Source organism: Equus caballus, chromosome 15 (genome assembly GCF_041296265.1).
Source record: "Equus caballus isolate H_3958 breed thoroughbred chromosome 15, TB-T2T, whole genome shotgun sequence".
Lineage (NCBI taxonomy): Eukaryota > Metazoa > Chordata > Mammalia > Perissodactyla > Equidae > Equus > Equus caballus.
In genome coordinates, this window is record NC_091698.1 from 15,833,088 (window position 1) to 15,849,410 (window position 16,323).

Here is a 16,323-nt window from a genome sequence, read left to right on the forward strand (position 1 = left end):
TCCTCCTTACTCGTCAGCTGGGAGATGGATGAGACGGCCTGGGAGAATGTGTGCAGTGGGGAGAGACGATGCCCTGAGACTCAGCCTGCAGACTCCGACACGCAGGGGAGCCGGCAAGGGCACAGAAGGAGCCAGAAGTGGTGGTGTCTCTGGGTCCAGGGAGGCGAGTGTTCCGAGGGGAAGCTGGTGTCAACCGTGCCGAATGCTGGAGCAAGGCCAAGTCAGCTGAAGGCCAGAAGCATTCCTTCCATTTGGAGATGTGGGTACGCACAGCGTGCTTACATGGCTAGCAATTGTCGCTATTGGATGACCAAGTTGGCTCACATTGCCTGACCCCACCTCCCAGGACACACACAAGACATGGGCCTGTGCAGCCACCCCGCAGTCACTTGTTTCTGTCCTGTTGCGTCGTCAATCAGGGCCTGCTGGGCTATGGCCCTAGTGACATGCCTGTGCAGTGGGGATGCCCCAGCTCACAGACATGGAGAGGAACTGGACAGGGGCAAGGAGCTTGTGGGCCAGAGCATTTCTAACACAAAGTTAGCCCCAAATCCCAGTTTTCTGGGCTTGCGGACAAAACTTCTGTCAGTTCTGGAGAGGGAGAGCGGGAAGGGGCAGAATGCTGTTGACCCAGCAGCTTCCTAAGAATGAAATCCAAACCACTTGAACAGGCTGAGGAAGGAGCAGACAAGGCATTGTTCATGATACGAGGACCGGAACACAAAGCAGCCATGCGCCCAGGGCAGAGGCTCAATGAGAGGATGCCAGCGACAGCACACAGACACTACGTGCTGGGTCTGCACTGATAGGCACGACGGCCGTGCAGGGTTCATCAAATGGAAAAGGAGCTGAGAGAGATGGACATGCAGGATTATCTCGTTTCTGTAAAAAGATGCATGTATTTCCATGGAAAAAAGGTGTGGAAATTTATGTACCAAATGATAAACATTGGTATTTAGGGTAGTGGGGATTTCGGGTATTTTAAAAAATCTGTATGTTCAAATTTTTCATCATTTTAATATCAACAAGTGACAAGGGTTTTCAGATACATTTTCAAAGTAATATAAACAGACTAACAGGTTCAATTATTTGAGATCTGTTTCAAGATCAAGCTCTGGTTGACGGTGACCCCATGTTTCCCCAGATTCCACACACATCTTGGGGGGCGCCAGGAGGGGACAGGGCAGGACTTGGGGTGGGCCTGCAGACCAGCCCCCCTGCTGCCAGGCCCAGCACTGTCAGTCGGTGGCGGGCAGGCAGCTGGGCAGCAGGGGTGGCAGACAGACAAGACGATCGGCTCAGACGGAGCCCGAACCCAGGACTCTGCTTTTGTCAACATGTCTCCTATCCTGATAAACTCTCCTAAAACAGCCGAACCACCCAAACCAGCACGTCACACGAAGAGCACGCGGGACCCGGGTGGAGACTGCTCTGAGTCTGGCTGCGGCAGGACGGCAGCCTGCCTGGGGTCTCCACCTGCCCATGTCCTTGAGCCTCAAGCCATAATTCAAGAGGAGGGAATAATGTCTGTGGCCAGGAGAGACGAAGATTGATTTCCTTCTGCCAGGCAGAGGGAGAATGCTGGCTGGGACTGTGGCCTGCCCGGAGCACGCGGTGTCACGGCTCAAGAGCCTATCTTTGCGACATGGACCAACACCCCTGGGTGATGAGACATAGAACACTCCGACTTCATAAGGCAGATGTTAGGGGTTTGGGGAGGACTGGGGGGGGCGGTGTTGCACAGGCACACAGGTGTCAGGAGTCGACAGGCGCCCTGAGACAGGACTGAACCTAAGGAAAGCCGCCAGGGAGGGGCGTCCTGGTGGCTTTGCTGGAAACCTGGCTCTCAGCTGAAACTTGATGCAACAGGCGCTACATAGCAGGTATCTGGGACCTCACAGCACACTGTCACTTGAGCTGGAATGGAGAAGCAGAGAGATGTCACACTTGTGAACACGGTTTTCCCAAAGGTCAAGATGGAGAATACCTAACACTGAGGCTGGCTGAGCGTGTCCTTGTCTGGCCCCTGTGCAGTGCAGAGCCCAGAGTCAGAGGCCTGGCCGGGGGTCCTGCTGAGTAGCGGCAACCACAAGCCGGCTCTGCCCTCAGGATACTGAAGTGAACAGTGTTGTGACTTCCAGGTGTAGACCAGGGCTGCATCCATTCTCCCCTGAACCAAGTCTTAGTTTCTGTGTCTGTCGATGCGAGGTGGTGGTGGGTGGAGGGGTGTCCCCCACTGACCATTGAGCTGTGAACACTGAGGACCATGGGCCCAGGGGAGCAGAATGTAACTGATGAGAAGCCCTGAGAGGCAATTGGGATGCTGCTCCCGCGGGGCACTCATCACAGCAAAAAGGGGCTCTCCTTTAAGTGATTTTGATTAGAACCGCGTCAGCATAAGGCCTTGCACAGGGTTCCCAGTCAGCACCTCCTGCCAGGCTTCAGGACGGGCTATGCTGCCTGGAGGCGCTGCTGCACCCATAATGGATCGCTTCTGGAACACATGCGACAGGAAAAGTCTGGTCTGAGATCCATGTAATGCAACACCAGGGCGTCTGCCCCACGCTCTCCGCTCCAACAATGCTGGACGGGGCTTCCTGGGCCTGGAACTGAGGCCTCTTTTCTCCTAGCTGAGAGCCACATCGCTGATACTGCTTTGACTTTTAAGGGCTTAATTTTAAATGGTTCTGGGCCTTAAGGGATCAGCGGAGCCTTGGCAGGAATGAAAGAAATCAGGCAGGATAAACATCAGGCGGGAGAAGGGACTCCAGCTGCTTTCAGATGAAAATCACTGGGAAGCAGCCCTAGGGCTGACGTTCCTCCTGTCTCCAAGATCACCACAGACACCTCTGCCCCGACGTCAAAGCCTGGCTCAGCCCAGTGACCGCAGAGCTGTGCCGCTGACCCATCCCAGGAAAGGCCTCCAACTGTGATAAGACAGGTTCCTGTGGTTTTCTTTTCAGATGACTCCACAGAGGACACATGCTAGGGTTCAGCCAGGCAGGTGAGCACACCCCCGCCTGGAGGAGCCGGCCAACAATGAGAGGATGCTCATGGCTTGGTCCTCGGAGCCACTGACCCCACAGAATGGACAACTCCAGCACTCCCTTTGGGCTTAATGTTCAAAAACAGTCCACAAGCGTTTAACAGGAGCCAAGTAAGTGCAGGGTCAGCTAGCTGGGCCACGTGTTAGAGACCTCATCAAATGGAACTTACCACGGGACGAGCAAACAGGGAAAGCAGGCCAGGGAGCCCATCAACGCTCTCCCTGGTGCCACTCACCCATTGCCCTTCGAGGAACATGCACAGATTGGGGGCCTGAGCCCAGGCAGGCTGTGCACTCCAGGGAACCAGGGCAAGCTGCTTGCCTTCCAGGCCCCCTTTTCCTCCCTATAAAAGACAGAGCCACTAGCAGAGACTGCATGGGCGAGCGGCTCACACCCTGCAGAGCAGACAGTAAAAACTCAGCTATCATTTCTTACAGTGACCTGCATGCCTCTTCGTAACGTCCCAGCGGCCGCTGGTTGGAAGCCCAGCATCTGTTTCTGGCCGCAGTGCTGCAGCCACGAACCCGATTCTAAATTGTCAGGTTGTTACAAGACACCGGAGGCCCTGCTGCAGCACTGTACGGGGCCCCAGGCAGGAGCAGGGAAGCAGGCCATGTTACTTTCCTGTTGGGAGCAATAGGAAGGGAAAGGGGGTCTGTGGGCTGGCAGGCTGCACAGGGCTCCAAGTTGCTTTCGTTGACAGAGTAGCACAGACTAAGACCCTGAGAAGCAACATCTCTTCGTTTTAATTTTTTTCTTCTTAGTTTTTTTTTTTGAGGAAGATTAGCCCTGAACTAACATCTGCTGTCGATCCTCCTCTTTTTGCTGAGGAAGATTGGCCCTGAGCTGACATCCTTGCCCATCGTCTCTAGTGTATATGTGGGACGCCTGCCTCAGCATGGCTTGCCAAGCAGTGTGTAGGTCCACACCCGGGATCCAAACGGGCGAACCCCAGGACACTGAAGCAGACATGCGAACTTAACCGTCACCGGGTCGGCCTCTCATTTTAATTTTTAATGTGAATCCACAGAACACTGTCATCACCCCAGGGAGCAGGGACACGAGCATGTTTTATTCCTCACATGCCACCACTCCATAACACAGAGTGTAAATCAGACTCTCAGGAATGCGCTTCCCAAAGAAAATTTCAGAACAAAACATTTACGGTCAATTCTTCTGCTTGGCTCCAAAAAGGAACAGCAAACAGCTTGCAGGGCCGAGGACCCAGGGGTGCCCCCTGCTCCCCAGCCTGGAGAAATGTGGGCTGGTGAGGCCGGGCAGGGCTGGTGGGTGAGGGCCCGGGCTGGCGGAGCTCATGCTGGCCCTAACACGATGGTCCGTCCTGGCAGAAGGAGTGGGCCGCGCTTTGTGCCCACATAACTGCCACCGTTCTCTCCGTCAGCCCTCAGGTGAGCTGGAAGGTAGCCTGAGATGAAGGCCATAAGCGACCAAAAGTCACTGCGAATGCCGCCCACTGCCCATCCCTCTCCTGCAGGACTCTATCTGACACAAGCGACTGACTCCAGCCCCGGAGCCGCTGACTCCAGGTCTGCAGGAACGCGCCCCTTGCTTCGTCTCCACAGTCTGTTCGTGGGGGGGTTGGGGGGGGGACTCGCCTGCAGCTCAGACCTGGCTGTCCCCTGCTTTTGTACATGAAGTTTTATTGGCACCCAGCCACACTCACCCATTTGCTGTAGTCTCTGGCTGCTTTTACCCACACGGGCGGAACTGAGGAGCTGTGACAGAGACCACACAGCCCACAAAATCTAAAATATTTACTCTCTGCCTTTTACTGACAAAGCCGGTCGACTCGTGCTCTAGGTGTCCGTGAGGAGAGGATGGGCCTCCAGCTTCTGCCCTCATCTTAGCGGCCAAGAGTTGGGACCACAAAGCTGCAGCTGTGCCGCAAGCTTAACAAGGCATCCCCAGGACATCATTAAGCAGAATGTACAAAAAAAGGGTGGTGGGATGCAGGGGAACAGCATCCACAAAATGGTTCCAGTTCAAGGAATGAAAATCTCAAACCACCAAGGAGGGAGGGGTGTCTGTAAAGGCATCACAGGCCTGCTTCTCATCTATCCGGGGCCTTGCAAGTTTCAACCCTGGACCCACAGAGTCAGCCCTCGAGTCTTTTCTCATCAAGGAGAGGCACAGGTGGGTCTCCACTCACGGCTTTCCTCTGGCTTTTCCCCTTACAAGACCCAGCTTGCTTGGTGGTCTTTAGCCAAAGGAACGTGCCAGTAGCTACTGTGGACTGCCTGCTCTGTGTGAGTCCATAAGACCAAAGGCATCTTCATCTGGCTTTACACAAAATGTACAATATTCATGTCCCAACGACCCGTGTGTTCAAACAGGCAGGGCCTTCTATACAGAGAGGCTGAGGAGGGGTGGGCTACAAACCCCTTCTGCTCAATTCTAACGCAGTGTGTCCATCCATCCACCCACGTGTCTGAGAGCGCCCTGCGCAGAGGCTCCGTGCCAGGCACTGAGGGTACAGGAGGGGCAGACCTGCTGTCCTAGCAAAGCTCACAGGTGGTCCTGCCAACAATCGATGCCAGACACTGTGAGAGCCTCGGCCACCCGAGCCTGGGAGCGCGAGCTCACAGGAGCGGAGGGAGGGCGAGTCAGGGAAGGCTGCTGAAGTCCCCCACTCCCACTGTGTCCAGATGATGCCAGGGCCCGGAAGGGTGGCCCAGACCTCAGCATGGAGAAGGGGCAGGCAGGGTGTCCTCCGGGAAAGGGCTGGGCCAGGGCGGGGGACGAGAAGAGGGCTGAAGTAGCAGAGATCCAGGGTGAGGTGGGGATGGTTCTAAACTTCCTTACTGTCCTCCTGCCCGGGAACAACATGGCTTTGCCCCAGAGCCTTGAGGAGCATAGAGGCCCCCAGGAAGCCCACCTGAGGGATCCTTGGTGCCCCTTCTTGCCTCGGTTCCTCTTGTGTCTTCCTCTGACCTGCTGTGGCCTTTCCTTGTGCTGATCCATGGCACTTCCTACTTTCTACCCTCTATGGCACAGACCTATGTTCTTGTCTCCTGGTGGGCCGGGTGGGGCCTAGAGGCTGGGGTCCTTGTACCTGCCACAGGCTGCTCCTTTAACAAAGAACTCACCAACCTTGAGAGGAGAGACTGAGGGCACCAGCAGCTCAACTGCATTCCTGGGCCAGGACATGCCCACCCAGAGCTCCTGGGCACTCACTAGGTGCCAAGGGGACATCAGGGACCTTCCATGATGCTTGCCTCCCTCATCTGCCAGCAGACAGGCCGGAGGCACAGGCAGAAAACTGCAGATATGGCTCCTGCCTTGTCATCACAGCAAAAGAAACGTGGTCAGCACCTGATGTCATGGATGGAACAGCCTGGCAGCTGATGAAAACAGAGCCAGGTCACAGGCAGGCCCCGTGTTCTCTGTCCTCACCTTCAAAGCACAGCTGGTTAAGTCATGGATGCACAGCAGTTCCCAGACTTGCCAAAGAAAGCTCTTCTCGCCCGAGGTCCTCAGGTTGGCATTTTATTTTATTCATTCCACGTTCACTTGGTTCTTTTTTTTTCCTCCTTATAAGGCATGGAATTAAGTTTGTAACTTTCTGAAAACACTAAAAATAAGCACTGGTTCTCGGCCAGGCAGGAGCCTGTGCTCTGCAGGTGAGGGCTCCAGCCAGGAGGCTGCACGGCTGGGGACTCCAGCACCGCCTCCTGCTGAGCCGTGCATCCTGCAGAGACAGAGGAAAGGCAACACCGCATGCCCTCCTGCGGCAGGTGGGGATGCATTTTAAAGATACCCCAGAATCTTCCAAGCAGAGTTAAACCTCCACAAGTTTCCCCACTTCTGTGTTAATCAGTTAACCTACAAGCACAGAGGGAGGCTCTGGGGGAAAGGCCTCAGGGGGCTGTTCACAAGCATTCAGGCTGTCCTCCTCAGGGACACCTGCTGGACTTCCCTCTCACCCCCTGCAAGCAGAACAGGGCTGTAGGATTTGCTTTGGCTGCTGAAACGTGAGCCGAGGTCAGTGTGTCACCTCCATGTAAGCCTTAAGGGCCATTGCACGCATCACTGCATTGCCCACCCCTGCCACAGTGACATTCTAGACCGAGGTGAGCCAGTGCTTTCTGCACCGGGCCAGAATATAATCTTTCAGGCTTTGCAGGTCATAGGATCTCTGTCACAACCACGCAGCTCCTGTTGTGGCCTGAAAACAGCTACAGACCATGTATAGATTAGCGGGTGTGGCTGTGTCCAATACAGCTTTTATCTACTCAAACAGGCAGCGGGGCCAGACTTGGCTTGGGGGCGCCTGCTGGTGTCCTGGGTGAAGGCACTGTGGAGAAGCTCGACTGCCCAAGATGCACACGCAGTGTGTGTGTAGGAGGCAGCCTCTAGGGCCTGGGCTGCCGGCTGTGGCGTGAAACCTGGATCACCGACTGACACAGGGCATTGCAGAGCTGCGTGCCCCTGGCCACCTCAGGCATTTCAGTGATGACTCCTATGCTGGGAGTCTTATTTGGTTTATGAGAGAACTGTTCTAAAATGTGAGGAATCATTTCCTGATTTGACCCAATGACCTCCACAAACAAGTATCTGGCTTCTTAAAGTTGGAGCCAGTCTGCAAGGCCTAGTCACCTCTCCTCCCCTCTGATGACCCTCCCCCTCCCTGCTGAGAGGCCACACAGGGTGCTGCTCCGGTGCTCACCGGGGAACTGCACTGCCCCTGACCTCTCCAAAGGGCAGGGAGAAACAGCTCACAAGGGTGCAAATGTGAGCAGGGTGTGCACTGGAGGCTCAGCCCGACCCCACCCCCCTGGGAATCCCTCAGCTGGTCACCTCACAGCTGCACCCCCTCTGCACCCGCTGACCCGGACCTGGAGGCCATGCGGAGCCAGGCAACGGTGGGGAAGGCCACATGGCACTTCTGGTGCCACGGTGTTTGACGTGCAAAATCATCAGGTCTGCAGAGCGGCTGACTCGGGTCCCGTGGTCCTCCAAGGAGAAAGAGAACGGATGTGAACCCCACTGTGACCTAGGTGCCAAGATACAGCAAACGACACCCAGTTCCTGACTTCAAGGGCGTCTCAGTCCAGGAGTAAGGGGAGACAGCCATATATACACATATGACAAAGGCAACATGGTCCATGACAGAGTGTGCAGAAAGTCCTGCAGGCACAGATACAATGGGGGAATTAACTTGGTTGGTGGAAAGGTGATCTGGAGCCATGGAAAGCTGTACAGGGGAAGTGAAAATTTCAGATAGCTACAAAGGGTACGCTGGAACATTCCAAATCGGGATGTGTCTTTGTATTGTGTGCTGGGCGGGTAAGAAGAGAAGAGGGTGAGTGGAAAGCAGGAACAGCCCGGGCAAAGGAATCAGTTGCTGTAGTCTTGTGAGGGGTGAGCCGGATGGAGCCAGCCCAGCATGGGGGCCACAGGCAGTGGGACTGTGCAGACAGTGCAGGAGTGGACAGTGATTGGGGGGAGGCTAGGAAGACAAACTGGGGCCAAGTTTAAAGGGCTCTGCAGGCCCAGCTATGGAGCTAGAGTTAATCCTAAGGCAGTGGGGAATCTCCAGAAGCATTCGTGGAAAGATCAATCCTATTACATGTGGGTCAAGAGGACCCAGAAGCAGGGAGTTAGGAATCAGCTGACGTGGTCTTGGTGAGGGCTGAGGGGTGCCTGCACCCAGCCAGAGTTGGTGTCACGCAGAGACGGGACACCATGGGTGTGGCTGGGACCACACAGTCTGCCTGATACACCAGCACGTGCTGCTCCACGTGGCCCAGCCCCCTTACAGTTAGGTTGGGCAGGGTGACGAGTTCTGGCGAATGAACAGAGAGGAGAGGTGACTGGTATCACTTCCAGGCTGAGGCACTTAAGTGTCCAGGCACCTCTCTATGCCCCCTTCCTGCTGCAGGCCACGTGCTGAGGTGGCAGAGCTACAAGAGGAAGCAGGTGGGACACCGTGTCCTGCTTGAGCTCACCACTCAGGAGAGCTGCCTGACCCACTGCTGAAGCACAGGACACACGTTCACTGTGTTACACCAACTGGGATCTGGCGTTGTCTGTCAGAGCAGATGACCTGCCTCACCCTGACTAACACAATGGGAGAAAAGTTTGGGGGTTAGAGCTGAGATCCTGGTCGGATGGCAGAGGTGACAGGGAGAGAGAGTTTGGAAGATGTCGGGTCTTCGCTTCAGGAATCTGTGCTAGGATGCAATAAAGAAAGGCTAACCAGGTTGAGGCAAGAGGAGGACAATTATTCTCTTCCGGCATCTACTGAAATTGAGGTGCCTCTCCAAGTGAAGCCATCAGATGGCAGGAAAAAGAAGCTAGAGGTTAGAAAAGGTCCTGCAGGGCAGAGTTTAGACATTTGAGGGTCAGCTGTGGCTGGCTGAGAACCCCATGGGAGAGCAGCACAGGATGGAAAAGGGAGGCCAGGGCAGCACGGATGTTCTTGTGAGGTTAAAGAGAGAGGGTCCACGGACGGGCCAGATGAGTGCTCTGAACTGCACGAAAAGGTCCCAGAGGCAAAGGCGGGAGAGATTCTCGAAGGGGTCTCGTCCTCGTGTCCAATGCTGTTGAGATGTCAAGGATGAGAAAGACAGGGCAAGGACACTGGGCCCAGGCACTGGTGACCTTGGCCAGCTGGGTTTTGGCAGCAGGGGTGGAGGAAGAGGTCAGATTGCAGAGCGGAGCGCATCCGACATGAGAAAGCAGAAGCGTGTCAGAGGTAGGGACAGGCCTCCAGGAGCAGCTGCCTGGGGAGGGGGAGAGAGAGAGGGCTCAACACCTCCCCCTTCTTGCCACCACCATCAGCCTGGCAGTGCAGCTCCAAGCCCCTTGCAGCACCCACGGCACCCTCCCGGAAGGGCAGCAGCCCCAGTGATGCAGCCGCTCGGCCACCTTCCTTCTTCCCTGCTCCCCTGGCTCCCAGAACAAATCACTGGGCCCCTGAGTCTGCAGCCTTTAGGATGTTCTCATGTGGTCATCTGGTGTGCAGAAACCTTTATGAGACCCAGGCTGCTGTCCCACAGGATACTCGGAAGGGAGAAAGGAGCACATTCCAGAATCTCCCACATTTTCCACCGCCCCTCACCACAGGCAGACAAGCTCCGGACAGGGGGAGGACAGGAAATTAGTGCCTTTCCATGTCAGGCCCCGAAATCCAAGCCTTCTTCCTTTCCTGCTTTGGAATCCCTCCTCCCAAGCTGGCCTTTCAGCGACCTTACTCACCGGCCAGTTTCCTCCTTTCTTTTCCCCACAGCTCGCTTTCCCTTTCAGGGCCCACGCTGGCACAGCCGCAGCCTCCAGCCTTCTTGGGAAAGGGCCAGGGAGGCAGTATTTCAGGTTCTGGGTTGCTTCTTCCTCTTCCTCTCCCACCCACTCTCCCCGCTTCTTTTTTAAACAACCCTTAAAAAATATAAGAGTCATTGTTAGAGCAAGAGATGTACAAAAACTGCCCAGAGGCCACAGCCTGCTGCCCAGGCACCGGGCAGGGTCCCAGCAGAAGCACCGGAGGGCATGGAGCACTCCAGGGGAGGACAGCGTTCTTGGCACTGTTCCCTCCCTCCCTACCACGTCAGTGTGGCCTGCCCATTGCTGGGCCCAAGTCTAGGCCTTGAGAGGCCAGGCAAGTATGGCAAACCCCAGGACACCTCTGCTTTCCGCCTGGGCGTCAAAATGAGGCCCACGGAGCAGACCTGAGCCCACCTGGACAGAAGCCCCACAGAGCCCCCAGGCCCTGCTGTTTGTTACACAGCATCCCTGCACACAGGCCTGACTGATACATGGAATCCACCCTCCCTCGCTGACTTGGGTTTCACTGGGCCCTGGGATCGGAATGTTTTAAAGGCCTCCCAAGTGGAAAAGCACACACCACACAGGGGTCTAGGGTGCCAGGAGCGACAGCCTGGCCTAGAGTAGTGTCTCTGGCCCTCACTTAAATCTCCTACACTGTCGCCCATAGGAGCAGCAACCAGGCCTTCCCTGTGTTGGGGCCTCTGGGACCCAACACAGGCCCTGCAGAGAGGACCACATGACATCCTGTTGAAAACCTCCAGACACCTCCCTTTGGAGACTACTGAGCAAAAGAGAAATGTTCCAGGGTGGCCAACTATCCTGCTGTGCCAGGACCATCCTGGTTCTAGCACTGAAGTCCTGTGCCCCAGGGAACCCTGCAGTCCTGGGGGCACCAGGACGTTGGTACCCCATGTGGGCTTGGGGCCCAGGTTCAGGCATGGCCCGTGGCACAGCCTGGAGTTGAGAGGGGGCAGTGCCCTCTGAGACGGCGGTGCTGCTCAGCCTGGCTGTGCCACCGGGGCAGGGATTCTGAAGTCCCCAGACCCAGGCCACACCCCAGACCAATCACCTCAGTGCTGTGAGGCCAGGGCTGTGCTGGGGGCAGCTGGCATGCGAATTTGTTCAGTCCTCCAGGTGATAACAATGTGCAGCCAAGGCTGGAACTCACCTCAGTGGATTCCAGGTGGGGTCCTCAGATTTCTCTGACAGACCTCTGAAGCCAGGGGCACTGGACCACACCAGCCTGCCTGGCTGTCACTGGGGACAGTCTGACAGTTGGAAGGGACACTGGCTTATGGGGATGCTAGTCAAGCCAGCACCCATGACAGGAGGTGTGACAGCAGGCAGCCTTGGCCCCACCCACCCCGTATCCACCACCAGCCTTCGGGACCTTGTGGCTCGGCTCTAGCACAGTGCCACAGCAGAGAGAATCTCAGAGCAGAGAGCAGCGGCTTAGAATAGAAGAGGCGCCCAGAGTCCCGAGTGTCACATCGGATGTCTTGGGGCTGGTGATTCGTTCCCTGATTCCCTGAGCAGCAGAGAGAACCACCACAGCCAACGATGATGTGCTGTGATGAGGAGACGCCAGCCTGTGTCCATGCACTTCATCCTCACAGCAACTCGACTGCCATCGCTCCACTCAACAGACAAGGAAACTGAGGCTCCAGGAGAAGAGAATGGGCAGCTTTCCCAGGGTTAAGAGGTGCAAGGACAGCGTTGAACTTGGCTCTGATGGCAACTCTTCAGGCTCAGAGAGGTTCCCCGGGTCCCAGACTAAGACTAAGGAGAGGGAGAGGCGAGCGTCAGCGGCTCTGCAGGGCCTGGCTAGTGTGCTCCTGCTTCGTCTCCTCTGGCCTGAGGGCAACCCTGTGCATCTTACAGAAGAGAAAGAGTTAAACGATATCCACGTCCCAGACTCATGTCCACACCACTCCTGACGGGAGCCAGGGGGCAGGGAGGGCTGTCGGACAGCACAGGCTGAGACGTTACTCACGCCCTCGGGGCCTCAGTTTCCTCATCTATGAATGGAGATCATGAAACCTCCTGGCTCTCCCGATGGGGAGAGTGCCACGCAGGGCAGGAAGCTGAGATGTGCCAAGAAGCCCAGTGGGAGGTGAGATCAGAACAGGGAGGAGACTGGGCGGGGCCGTGGGAGCAAGCACACCCCCGGCTCTCTGGACGTGCCTCCCTGCGCTAGGACCCTGAGGCTTCGGCCTAAGGATGCTCACTGCGTTCAGTCTGAGAAGCAGGGAAAATGCCTTTGTAGAGCTATTTCCATAGAAACCACAGCCCCTACTTGCTCTTCATTTTGAAGAAACACACAAGAGAGCAAGAAGAGGCAGTGATGTTGATGAACCAGAACTCAGCTACCAAGGGCTCCCTGTCCACGTGTCCCCCCCAAGTGCACTGCCACACCGATGCTCGTGTGTGGGTGAGGGTGGGCATCTTCCTCCATAGGGTTTTAGAATCAAGTCAATTAAATAGCAGCACAATCGTCTCACGTTGGGTGTTCCTGTCTGATCTGTAGATTCCTGCACATGAGTGTGTGGCACCATCAGGGCCTGTCTCACAGGTAAACTCAGCTGGAGCCACTCACCCAAGGTCTCCTCTCCCCTCCAGCTGGCTGTGCTTCCAGGCAGCCAGGGCTGCAGCTTGGAGCTTGCTATGGATCCTTTGCAATGTTCAGTGAAGGCTCAGTGACTGTCAGTGACAGTAGCCACCCTTGATCTCCAGAAGAAAATTCACTGGGATCCAGGACTCAAGGCCTTACGAAACCTCTGCTCCTCACAGCTCAAGAAGCCCTGGGTGTGTAGGCAAGGGGGTGCACCCGTGCGGGCAGACCTGGCCTGGGTGCTAGATGACCAGTCTTATTCATCTCACGGGGGCTAAGAACTCATCCTGTTGGTGAATATACCTGTCACAGCCTGGATGGACACAACGAGTCTCGAGGGGCTGCCGGGTGGTAGGAGGCTGGCTAGACACTCGCTGGGGCCAGCTGGAATTGCCCCATGCCCCTGGGTACTGAGGAGCCTCAATGCTTCTGCTGTGCCATCCCAGAGCCTGTCCCCATGACGTCAGCCTGGCATGCGGAGGCCTCCACTCCTGGATGAACACGTGCCTGCAATGATGCTGGGTTTCTCCAGGTGCATGACCAGAAAGTCCCAGTTTGCCCCCAAGCACAGAACTCTGGGACTGAGTTCCCCTTGCAGAGTGTGTCCGGCATGGGGTGGGGGGATACATGTGGCACCGTGACCAACTGCAGGACCTGCCTGGCACGCCCTTAGCAACCCTGGGGGAGTCCTCAGGTGGGCCAGGGGGTGGACGTCCCAGTGTGACGCATGAGGCCAACAAAGCCATAAAGAACCAGGAAGACAGTGCCAGGGTGGATGGCAGAGCCCAGAGGGCTGGTCTCTGGGTGTAGCCCGACCTCAGACAGCAGGCTGGTGCCCGCAGATCGCAACATACGGCGGCTTGCCCTTAACTCACAGCTGCCCAGTGCCACCCTGTCTCCCAATAGTTGAATTAAAGCAGAAAAGGAGACAGTGGGAACCTCTGGCTTGATCTCTCACCCCTTTTGATGAGCCCACTCAAGTCCAGAGCCTGGTCACAACTTTCACTTCAAGTATAACTGCTGGAAAATGGGTCCCAGGGTCCCCATCATCTCTAGCACAAGTAATTCAGCACTGAACTCATGGTGGAAAAAAGCGGGGCGCAAATCTTTTTCAAAATCTATTCCTGGGGCCTGCCTGGTGGTGCAGTGGTTACATTGGTGTGCTCTACTCTGGCAGCCTGGGGTTCGCAGTTTCAGATCCTGGGCTCGGACCTGCACAACACTCATCAAGCCACACTGCAGTGGCGTCCCACATACAAAATAGAGGAAGATTGATACAGATGTTAGCTCAGAGACAATCTTCCTCAAGCAAAAAATATCTGTTCCCTTTCTGCCCTGGGGGCTATCTACAGTACACTCAGACTGCAGAGCCCAGGAATGTTCCCTCTGTTCCTATTAATTCAGAGCTATGGCAGCAGGAAGGTTGAGACCAGGTGAGCATGAGGGAGAGGCAGAGAGAACACCAGATCCTGCACCTAGGTGTGCAAGCCCTCAGGGTGCAGGAGAGTGCCAGAGAGCTCTGCTAACGTCCATGGGCCCTGCTCACTCCTGTTTCAGAACCCCCTGGAGACACTGAGGGAGCCTGAGCCCTGGACTTATTATCCACGAATTACAGGACGTAGGGACCAGATACCCCATGGGCAAGCATGGGCCTGGGGGGTCCAGGGCCACCTTTGGCTGGTTGATTGAGAAAAAAGTCCCTCCCCTCTCCTTTATCTTACTAGTGGAATGGAACCAGCGCCATATCTAGAAATAGAAGGTATCTGTACAAATAATGAAAGTACTAAACAATGTAGTTAACTCTAGTTCTGAGCTCTGGCCCTTCTCTCTTTGTTGAAAGGGAAGGAAGTCAGCAAGTGTTCCAGAGATGCTAAAAGCACACTGGCACCAAACCAAGGTGTTCTCCACGGCACAGCTCGATGGGCTGAGATGGGACACCCCCCCATGCAGTGAACCTGTGTAATTCAAAGGCTGTGTCGTGGGCCTTCAAAGCACCTCACACACCACTAGGTCATCTTCTGAACGCGGGGAGCACCAGTCCCATGTTCACTCTGGTTGTGACAGGGAGACACACCTCCTACCATAGCCTCGGGGGCCCCCGAGGCTAGGCTGTGAGAAGGAGCCACAGTCAACCCCAAAGGGCACTGCTGCCATGGCTCCTTCTTGCTCGTGTAGGGGACAGGATGCTGAGCATGGAGCTGAAGATGGAGGCCCCAGACCCAAGGGGTGCATACCTGGCGCCTCCCTGTCCACGCCCTGAGGACGTTACCTGGGTGGGAGCACTGCACGACAGATGAGCCAGCTCCCCGATTCTGGCTGCGGCCCGCGGGTCGCTGGAGCTGATCAAAACCGGGGCACTGATTTCCATGGAATGCCTGTGGCTGGCGGCCTGAGAGGACTTGTGCGACACGCTGAGCGCGGTGAACGAGTGGCGTTTCTTGGTATTCTTCTTGCTGTCCACACGCCGCTGAAAGGCACTGACTGCCCCCGTGCTGCTTACTGTGGGCCCTGGGGCCACACTGGCCGCCGAGCGAGGGTCAGAGGGCAACGAGGCATGGCAGCCAGACACAGCAGCTGGGCATGGCTTGTCCAACTCCATGAGCTGCTTGGCGGAGTCGTTGAGCTAGGTGAGAAAGGGGGAGAAGGAGGTTTCATCAGACAATGGTCACATCTACGTCCAGCTCTGTGCTCTCCCAGCCTGAGCTCACATTTAAAAACGGACAATGTGTTCAGAGTGGTCAGGTTTTTCTAACGGGGCATCCAGTATGAAAGGTGCCATGACAAAGCACGGGGAAGGCCGGAGTGACATCTGCAGATTATACGGAAAGGCTCCTGGAGCAGCCGTGTTTTCCAAGGGCTGGCTACCGCGTCTGCCCCAGTGTAGCCCTCTCCTCTCCTGGGCTGCCCATTGTGGGGTGCAGATGCAGACCTGCAGAGAGCAAGGGACCCGATGGAGAGGGGGAAGAAACGCCAGCCAGCAGTCCTATGTCCACCAAGACAACAGAGTCCTGGTGCGCCCTGCAGAACTCTGGTCCCTCTGGGAGGAGAACTCCAGGCGTGGGACCAGAATGCACTCTCTAAACACGAGGACCACAGGTGGCAGGACAGTGGGCCTGGTGAGTGGGAGCTGTGGATGCTCTTTCCAGCAAAAGACTCCACTCAGGGGGTCAGGACTCAGAGCTGACCTGACCCGCATCTGGAGATTCTGCAAGGATGGGACACTCCTCCTTCCCTTTCCTCCCCACCTGTCCCATGAAACAGCAGGTGCTTTTACAGGGAAGAGTTTGTTTTGGTGAAGGTTTGATCCTGCTTGGTGCTTATCAGGAAAGGTGGGATGGAGGTGCTCCCATGAGCACCTGTGGTAACAGGGGTCAGTGT

The 16,323-nt window shown here is 56.1% G+C and overlaps 1 protein-coding gene across 3 annotated transcripts in view; it reads right to left on the reverse strand.

Annotated features, from left to right (window-relative positions):
• Nucleotides 1-16,323, reverse strand: part of SH3RF3 (SH3 domain containing ring finger 3) — a 344,795-nt gene that overhangs the window by 90,688 nt on the left and 237,784 nt on the right. For all 3 annotated transcript variants that reach the window (XM_023618447.2, XM_023618448.2, XM_070234980.1), the window contains one exon: nt 15,215-15,568. In XM_023618447.2, coding sequence (XP_023474215.1) covers nt 15,215-15,568 — 354 coding nt within the window. The remainder of the gene's footprint in view (nt 1-15,214; nt 15,569-16,323) is intronic.